The 9,709-nt window shown below is 39.0% G+C and overlaps 1 protein-coding gene across 4 annotated transcripts in view; it reads right to left on the bottom strand.

Annotated features, from left to right (window-relative positions):
- Positions 1–2,000: 2,000 nt before the first annotated feature.
- MCOLN3 (mucolipin TRP cation channel 3) overlaps positions 2,001–9,709 on the bottom strand; it is a 15,863-nt gene continuing 8,154 nt past the window's right edge. For 3 of the 4 annotated variants that reach the window (XM_014250613.2, XM_005521012.3, XM_014250612.2), the window contains exons 8-14: positions 8,078–8,190; positions 7,851–8,000; positions 5,801–5,902; positions 5,567–5,689; positions 4,829–5,035; positions 4,337–4,466; positions 2,001–3,150 (exon numbers count right to left, since the gene is read on the bottom strand). In XM_014250613.2, coding sequence (XP_014106088.1) covers positions 3,131–3,150; positions 4,337–4,466; positions 4,829–5,035; positions 5,567–5,689; positions 5,801–5,902; positions 7,851–8,000; positions 8,078–8,190 — 845 coding nt within the window. In that variant the 3' untranslated portion in view covers positions 2,001–3,130. Of the gene's footprint in view, positions 3,151–3,233; positions 3,942–4,336; positions 4,467–4,828; positions 5,036–5,566; positions 5,690–5,800; positions 5,903–7,850; positions 8,001–8,077; positions 8,191–9,709 lie in introns of those variants that run through there. The other variant, XM_088060653.1, reaches the window with a different exon arrangement.

The raw sequence follows: 9,709 nt of genomic DNA, 5'->3' as shown, positions 1-9,709 counted from the left end.
ACTGCATTTTACAGTTCTATCTGTGCCTGCTTGATTGTATCAGCATAAAGATACCGATGTCTCCAGGATGCAGCTTTACATGTGCTACCAGCATTGCTAATGCTGAGATCACTGATACACTGAAGTCACAAGGAGTTTTTTAGAGTAAGATCATTGTCACACATCTTGGCTCAGCAAGGCCATAACCAGCACATTGATAAGATTAAAAACCCTCACCCCACACATAACAGCAGCAGCCACAGACTGGCAGAGCTGTACTTCATCTCAAATGCAGCCAGCAGGCTAGAAAACACAGCATTTCCTCGCTTCTTCTCAGGTGAGCAAAATACTCAGATGAAGATCTTAAACACCAAGGATCAAGCAGGTCAGAAACCTGGACAAGAAAACACTTAGTCTGCCAGCAGTAGCACCAAGGTGAACAACACGTGCTTGAGTGTCTTTTTCTTAAAAATAAATGTAAGTATCAGGTATGTAATACAAGCAGCACTTATTTTCTCAGACAGAACTGGACATTCTGTAAGCCAGTAACCTTTCAGGGTACTGTTCTTCCACAGTGTAGCAGCCTACACCCATAGCCAGAAATACACGGTTGCTGCCCTGCTAAATTTATAAGCAGTTGTCTCTTCCCCTCACCCCATCCTATGCTTTGCTTTAAACATCCTTCTCCTTTTAGATAGCCCTCCCCTCTGGCTTCACAGTCTGCCCCTGCCCATTACTGTCTGAAGGCAACTTGTAATTCATCAACTCTTTCCTTCCCAAACCCACACAACTCCCAGCAATCCTAAATTAGAAGTTGTTGAACCCAGCAGAAGTAACACAGACCATGGTTTTCCAAATAATTTCTGCATGTTGGTTGATTGACTTTTTAGCTGTAGCACAAGCACAGGTCATCACTTAAAGACTCTACAAGGGATTTTGCTGCTTCACTTCGAGCAATAGAAACCAATCTTCAGTGGAAAACTTTGCCACTTGTATTAGGAAGAGAAAGAATCTATATAAAGTATCTTTTTCTGCTTTGTGGCACCTGTTGTAGCTTTCCATGCCTTATGCTCATACTGCAGGCTTCTATTAACATGCTTTCTCTCTGCTACTATAAAACTCTGTAAGAATTTGATACTTTAGAGCTCTGTCAAATTTTGTTGAAACTTGCTTCCAATTTAATGTTAACAGTGACAAAGCACATGTTCTACCTAGTTTCTAAAGGAAATCAGACCACTTCTTGCCTTATAAATGTATTGGCAAACAAAGTATTCCATAGCTGTTTACAAAATGTACCTATATTTTAAGTGAATTATTAATCTTAGCTTTCTCTTAACTCTGTATGAAAAAGCCATGTAAGTCTGCCTTCTGTATTTCGTTGATCTTAAAGTGCTTGCCATCCTTGCCAGAATTCCTTACATAAATTACTGTATACAATAGTGATGTGCACATTATATTTTGTGTGTTGTCAAAGATCCATTAAGAGTTAATTGTGTCAAGAGAAAGCACCGTCACTCAATTTTTGCTTTTTGAGGCAAGACTGCCTTGCATCTTTTTGAAAAGCTTCAAAAGTCCTCAGTCTTAGGTGAGTGTTGAAAGAGGACCTCAGTACACAAAACTTTCAGATACTGTGAATAATCTGTTCTGCCTGCGCCTTGCATTTGATTTGCTTTGCTGAATTTGAGGGGTGCTTTTAGTGGGAGGATAAATACTTGAGTATGTTTCTATGGCAAATTCTGAAGCTGTTAAACATCAGCTGGAAACAGGGCCCACAGGAACTATCATGTCTACAGGAAATCCAAGTTCATGCACTCCACACTCCATTTCATGCACTATTGCATAGCACTATTAAAAAACAAAGTTCCTACATTAACCTGGTAACATATTTACTCTTAAGATGAATACTTACACACCCAATACTTACTGCAGCTGTGTTTATTGTAGCACATTTACAATATGTAAGCATTCAGACAGAACATGTTTAATGTCCTCTGCAGAATTATACATTGTCACACAGAGCTACAGCACTGTTGCTCACAAATGCAAGCTCTCTAAAATATGCTTCCCTTTAGTTTTCTATTCTGCTCCCAGAATGAATATAGAAAAGAAGGCATCCATTAAATATTATCACAATCAACAAAGAATATAAACTAAGTTGTCAGAACTGAACTTTTACAAGAGCTAATGTTTTAGCCAGCCACTGACAGTAGCAGATTATTAAGTTGCTAGGAAACATCCAGTTTCTAAAGTGTGGAGAGATAAGACTCTCAGAGACATATCTCCTCTGTCTTTAACTTAGTTTAGACTTCAGGTTTACAGACTTGTATGCCAGAGGAAAATTTCAAATTTTTAAAAAATAGGTATTTTGCAAAGGTTTTTGTGTGATTTTTCCTTTAAAAGCGTAAGATCCAAACACTGTTAAGCTGAAGACTGTAACTGACCCTGCTCAGTGCTTGATACATGAGAATGTTTATCCACTCAGCTCATCCTTCAAACTTCAGTTCAGCCTGGCATATCCCAGCTCTCTGAGAATAGATTGTCACTTACATACAGTGGTACTTGTGTTTAAAGAAATATTTATTTTATGCTTTCAGCTATGTTTGAATGGCTTGCATATCAATTCACTGTAATGACTCCAGAAACACATTACACCAAATTTCATAGTATTTATTTTTACTGTGAGTGCAAACAAACAAAAAAATGCTGAGGGCTCTAGTGAGCTTCCATTCATTCAGTAACAGGTCAGCCACAGACAGATAATGTCTGCAGTACTGAGGGCCAGGTTGGTGCTCAAAGCCGAAGTTGTCCAGCACTAGTTCTACTTATTGTTGAAAGTTATTACATCTATATTCTACTCTTATAATCTAGGCAAGTCTGAACACAGACAGGTTTTTATGCCCTTTGCATTCTAGCACAATTTAACTGAGGAAACAAATAGAATAAAACTAATAAAAACCAACCCCAAGCCCTCTGAACTAGCAGTGAATGTCTAATCAAAAAAATCTGTAATTTTAGCATAAATTTCTGCCACAGGCCCGTTTTTTGAGAAAAGCAATTAAGTCTTCAGAGATAAAGTTTTCCACCAGATCCATTGTCCAGTTCTTGCAATGTGTGCTGCTTTAAAGCCTCCATGATATGCTCCCACAATCCATTAAATACGTTCACTACAACCTGTACAAGAGAGGAGGGGGAAGTTGTCAGGTACATGCATCAAAATAATAGTTTCACTGTACAAGGAGCCTGAAAAATGCAACTGAACTATTAATAATTTGACATTCATTGACAAGAAACTGCTATGAACCACCAGAAAACATTCTGAACATGATGTTCACTGCTCTCCTAGATGCCTGATCCCCACTGCACAGTCAGTAGGAAAATTGTTACATCCCCACCCTGTCCAATTTTATGCTGGCCTTCTTGTCTGGTAAAACTGACTGGTGTGTGCAGAAAAGGAAATATTGACGTGTCCATGCCCTTTACCCAGGAGCAAGATGCCCTGCTCTGCTTCATCCCACACTTTTATCTCCAGTAAGACACTCAGTCAGAACAGGGGCTGGCTCTCAGCAGGATCTGTCATCTCCCTGCTCCAAAATATGTCCCCATCTCCTCCCTCTCATAAATATGTTCTATCAGGCATATAACAGTACAGCCCACCAGGAAAGCCCAATACCACAGAGTTGCACCTTTGATCTTTTTAATCAAGTGGCAAGTGTTTCTCAGCTCTCCCACCAAAAGGCTCTTCAGCAAGGAAGACTCAGACTTGCTGCCAGCCAGGTTAAATATAAACCACATATCCTGCAATCAGTATTCCTGAAGAAACACAGCTTCAAATAACTGAAGCATTTTCTCTCCATAATGGAAGTTCAGGCAATGTTTTCCAAATGCTGTGGTAGTATCTTAAACTGCATGCTGTCTTAAAACCTTGACAAGCTGATTTTCTCCCCAAGTTTCAGGCCTGTTACCTGCACAAAGTGTGATTAAAAAGTAGATAAGAGAACACTGGATGAGTTCTCTTAAGTCCTGCTTGTTGCAGTGAGTACAGGAAATGCCAATGCATACACATTACACATATGGGGTTCCCAAGTTACTGTAAATATTATCCTACTTTCTGTATAATTTTTCACATGTTAAGTGATTCTTAATTTGGAAGTTCCCTCACATCTTCTTAGAAATTTGTCAGCTGCAGTGCTCTGTTCATTTGAAATAGTTTGGGATTTTTGTGTGAGTCCCCCCTCCTGCCCCCCAACATTACTTCCCCCAAAATTTAAGTACTTTTCATAAACATTGTACCAGGGACATGTTTTAGCATGCTGCTTTTGCATATACCTTAATAGATCATTTTAATATAGATACATACCATTACAACAACAGAAGAGAGATGCAGAACTTTCCTCCTCTAACCTGTACCTCCCAGAGTTTGGTGAGTCTTTGCACTGTGATATAAATCTCTTAAGTTCTGTCTCAGGAAAGCCATCTTGCTGGTAGTGCTAAAAATTGATACTTAATTAAACTTTTAACATGGATAAAACGTAGGATAACCCAAATTCCCCCCGGACCACTTTTGAGACACTGCTCAAGTCTGAAATGAGAAGATTCATAGGACCTAATGTGAAAATACTGCTTTTTAGTAGATATTTAGCTTCCATTGGAGCAGAAAAACAGACAGACTTTTTAAGAAAAACAAAGTAGAGAGGGATTAAAAACCCTCCTGTCATCACTTTGTACCCTCAAAAGTAGTCATATTTATTCTTTAGATTGGCATGCACTGCAAGTTAAAATATTGAGGGAGATGAGAGTTCTGATAGCACCAATCTTGCACTATTATTCCAAATGAACAGTCTGTGCTCACCTTGACTGTTTCATACGTATCTGTAATGAGTGCAATGAAGAGACTCAGCACCATATAGATGAACAGACTGATGAAGGAGTAGAGGTAGATCCTACTGAATAACCAAACCAAGTAACTTTTCTGCTGCATCTGTGCAAAGGTGGCAAACATGTCATCTCCATTGATCAATGAAAAAAGGCATTCAGAAACCATGTTCAGAGTGCGAAACTAGAGAGGAGGGAAGACGACAAGGATGTGTCACTGCTTTATTTGGACACAAAGACTGTACATAACATGAAGAACATACACTGCTGATGACTGACTGCCTCAGATAGCTTCCTACACCCAGGGGATGACAAGGTGCAAACAGTAAAACATCTGAGGAACAAGCAGAGTTTGTCACCTCCTATACACATGCACATTCGATTCAGATAAACAAATTTATCTTTTAAGAGAGATAAGCATAATGTCTCCAAAGTTTTAGTCAGATTCCAGTGTTCTGCAAAATGGAAATTATTTCTTAAAATATCAGCATGTGATTGGGAGTCATTACAGCTTCCACTTCTGACTTGGAGCTTTCATAACTTGAGGAAAGTCTGATTGACTCATGGAAGTCAGACTCCTCAAACAGAACAGCATCATGTTGGAGATGCACTATTTTTACATTAAGGGAAGCCTTGACATGGAGAACTAGAAAACAACAGTAGTAATCTCTCATTCTGTTATCCAAGCTGTCTTTTTTCATGGTCAGAACATTACCTTCACATGGTATGGTCCCAGTACAATCCATCCACAGAAACAATAGCCCAGGTAGATCATAGCAGCACAACAGCAGAACCTCATTACGTTGGGTAATGCTGCTCGCAGTGTTAGGATAAGAAGCTGCACAAAGCAATGCAAACAGTTAGAATTCAGCCAGATACTTCTTCCAGTCCTCTTATAGCAACAAACAGAATAAATACCAACAGTATGAAGATCCCAGGAGATCCTTACATTATACTTCTGAAAGAAACCTAGGTAGCGAATGACTCCAAGCCACACAAGCATAGTAGATATTCCTAAGAGGATGCTGCAGACATCATAACTTGTCAGACTCTGAAAAAATGTAAGAGAAGAAGCAAAAAAATTAGAAAGGGAAAAATTAATTATTGTAACAACTGGCAGCTTCTAAATTGTGACTCCTATTACTACAAAGATTTATTAAGAAACATTTTTCCTTTGGCAAACTCTCCCAATTAGAAATTAGTTTGAGGCAATATGCATTAGAGAGAGGTCCCACGAAAGAGCAGGGCCACTTTCAAGTGCAATTCATTTCATGAGTTGCTCATGCCTTTACTCATGGCTGTTTGTAAAACAGATTCTCACAAGATGAGCTTTATTTGCAAGGCAGGTGCACTGCAGAAGCAGAGACACCTCCTCTGTACCCAGCTCACCAAGATCTGCCGTAGCACTGCAAACATTTTTATGCTGCTTCCAGACTTGCAGCAACTGCTTATGGAATCTGCACTGACAGATTCCTCAGAGCATCTTAGGAATCTCTGCACTGCATCCCATGACACAGAAGAAAAAAAGTTCTTCCAGTACATAGGAAAAGCTCTTTGTCAAAATTAGCATGACTAGTCAGCATTGCTCAGATAAATACCCAGGAGGATCTTGTTATGTAGTTGGGATCTATGAGCTATATAAAGCTATCAAGGAGAAGACTAATTAGCTTCTAATGAATTCTATCCAGAACTTATATCTACTGGCACTTTGCTGTTTTTTCCACCTATAGATACTGGCCTGTTTTCATCCAAATTAGCATGTACTCTGTTCCTGAACTGCAGCTCTCCTCTGACATGGATCGTGACAGCTGATTTGGAAAGAAGTTTTCATTAATTTCTGTTTCTATTCTCCTAAGAATAAAATGTAAATAGTAGATTTTGGCAATGGATATTGACTAATCTTTCCTATCAGCATAATTCATTTAGAGCTTGACAAGAAACAAATTTAGGCTACTTTAACGTGAACATGTTATTCAACCACTTTCATACAGTAACATGGAAAAAGATCTTATTATTATGGTCCACAAGGCTTGCAAAATTGAGCAAAATGTAACCTGTAGAGAGGAGTTATAATAAAATACTCTTACATATATAAATAGATGTCTTTATAATATAAGATACAGGAATCCCAAATGAAAGACCTTATTCCAATCTTGTTATCTTCTTTGCTTTTCCCAAAGCAGGATGGAGCTATCTCTTAGCTGACTTCCTCACAGCTGCTTTCTACTCTCAATGAGTTTATAGTACTGTGGTGAGACAGGGCAATTTGTACAGGGTGTTTGTGACAGTCAAGCTGTCAGCAGATGGATTTCAGACCCATCCTTTCATCATTACTGTCCAAAGTCCACTATGTTGCAATGTCACACTTCAAAGTCTGCTACAGATTTCTGTGAAGAACAATATTATCTGAGTATCAGAGTGCTTCAGGATAGCATATTATAATATTTTTTCTTCCCTAATTCTGTAAAACATAATGTTCTACAAGTTTTGAGTTTTGTCCATATTAAGTTTATTTTAGAAAGTGAAAATATTTAGAAATCAAAATCAGCCACTGCTATGGCTGACTGTTACGTACATGCTAGAAAACAGAAGTTGGGAAAGCAGCAATGTGATATTTAAGGAGAGAGACTCTGTTAAACACTTGTAAACAGAGTTCCAAAAGTTAAATGCTAAATTTGAAAAATTTCATCAAATGAGCACATATAAGTGAGGAAGGGAGGAAGTTAACAGTCAAACTTTCAGAGATGAACTGCATTTTATTCCTCAGAGTCACAGGGAGCAAAGATAATTCAGCACTATAATATAGAGTGATATTTGAAGTTTTTAAATCTTGCTACTAGAAACAATACACATGACTTGCAATTCTGGAGGAGAAGATAGAGTTTTAAAATGTCATGCCACTCAGAAGCAAGTACAGCCAGCCTAAAGTTCTCTGAGAGGTTTGAACCTAGGTTGTACAGAAACATTTTTGCTTCCATCTGACAGTGTGACAAGCCTACCTTAGCTTGTATCTCCATCTTTAAAGTTGATCCAACAATAGTTAGGACATCGCTAACCATAATCAGGATGTACCATCCATTGACAAACTCCATTTGATCACTGAAAGACACTTCTTTCTTATAATAATATAGGAAAAAGCTTACAAATTCCTAGGGGAAAGGAGGAAACAAAACAGTTAATTGGGCTTATACAAGACAAGACTTTCCAAAGAAGGAGCTATACCCACCCTTTGGAGCCAAATTCCTTTAATCACTGATCGTGTGCAAAGGATCAATGAAGCCAGACAAGTCAATATGACAAAAGCATCGAAGATCATCATGTAATGAGTATTCTTCTGTACTGCAAGAACAAAAATGTACATGTTTATAGTGCATTCATTCTTGTTGACCATCACTGATTGCTTTACTGAAGTAAAAATCAAGTTTTGATGTTAACTAAATTTATACAACTGAATTAAGAAAAATCTTAGCATTTTTTCCCACAAAAGCTTATCTGACATATTTTATGAGAGATGCAAGTGCATCTGCACTACAGATACCACTTCAGTAAATTTAGGAGGCTTGATACCACATCAAAAATATATCAGTGTGAGTGAGTGCTTCTTATAGTCCTGCAGGATTATTGGTGAGAGTTAATCATTTTACAGCGACTGGAATGGCCTTTGGAGTCATAGAGTTCCAAAATCCTAGGAACTTTATAATATGTATCTTTTCTTTCAGACCAGTATTTGACAATCAGGTTTTCTGTCCTAGGGCAGTGCAGATAACTTGTACTATTGCTCAGCAAGTCAAGATCAACATTGTGTTAGACATGAGTTCTCCATCTGTTACTAAAATTCACATTCTTGATCATCTAATATTAAACATTGCACCAAATCTTTTTGTTTGTTTTTATACCTATCATACAGCTGAAAATAGGTGAGACAGTGGAAGGATTAGATTTTTAATGCTAAAAGGATGGTGGTTTGAAAAAAAAACAAACAAAAAATGCTAAATTTGCAAGAACATGCACCAATTCTACAAAATGGGCTGCTGAAATTCTAGTTGACTTGATGAACTGCACTACTCGGAAAAAGCCCACCCAGTGCTTCCCTGTTACACTGATGCCGTTTAGATGGTTTTGCCATGTAGTGCGGAACAGGAAGGAGCTGTTAGGGTGCGGCTGCAGCCTTTCCCTGGTGCAGAGCATCCAGAGGGGCTCCGGGAGTGGCTGGGGAGCGCTGCAGGCGCGCGCAGCGCCCAACGCCCACCGCGCCGCCGGCCCCGGCAGCGCCGCCTGCTGGGCACGGCTGGCACGGCAGCGCTGAGCTCCGGGATGCACTCCCACCCGACCCCAGTAATTAATTTCAGTCTGGATCTAACAAAAACACCAGTTACCCTTTTCCACTACCAGCTCTTCATTCCCTAACACAGGCATAGCAACAGAGAAAGTGGCAAAGTAGAAAGAAGGGCCTGGTTCATCCTATTGCAAAGTGGAATCTGAAAGTCCTGGAAAGCTTCTGACTCAAAGAGATTATTTTTGCTGATGAAAAAAAGATGATGTTTTGACCAGGCCAAATGTCTGTCAACAAAGGTGGTGCATTCTTGTGAGTCACTATATAAGAAATTTAACCATCTTGTGCACCTCAGTTATAGCCAAATACACAGCAAATGGCATTTAAGCAACAATAAGAAGTGTTTCTAGCCATTACACTCCAGCAAGCCTTAGCAACAAAGCTTCCTTATCTTTTCTGGTGCTAAGTCCTGAAATAAGAGTAAATCAGCTTCAGCTTTCCACCACTATCATGTGTCCTGTTGCCTGGTGCTTGAACAGTTCACAACTCTGCCTTAAGGAATGAGCAGCCTAAGTTCAGTAGCGA

This window comes from Pseudopodoces humilis, chromosome 10, assembly GCF_049639895.1.
Source record: "Pseudopodoces humilis isolate 2021_Gansu_Grassland_sample_001 chromosome 10, ASM4963989v1, whole genome shotgun sequence".
NCBI classification, from domain to species: Eukaryota; Metazoa; Chordata; class Aves; order Passeriformes; family Paridae; genus Pseudopodoces; species Pseudopodoces humilis.
This window is presented reverse-complemented; position numbering and strand designations above follow the sequence as displayed.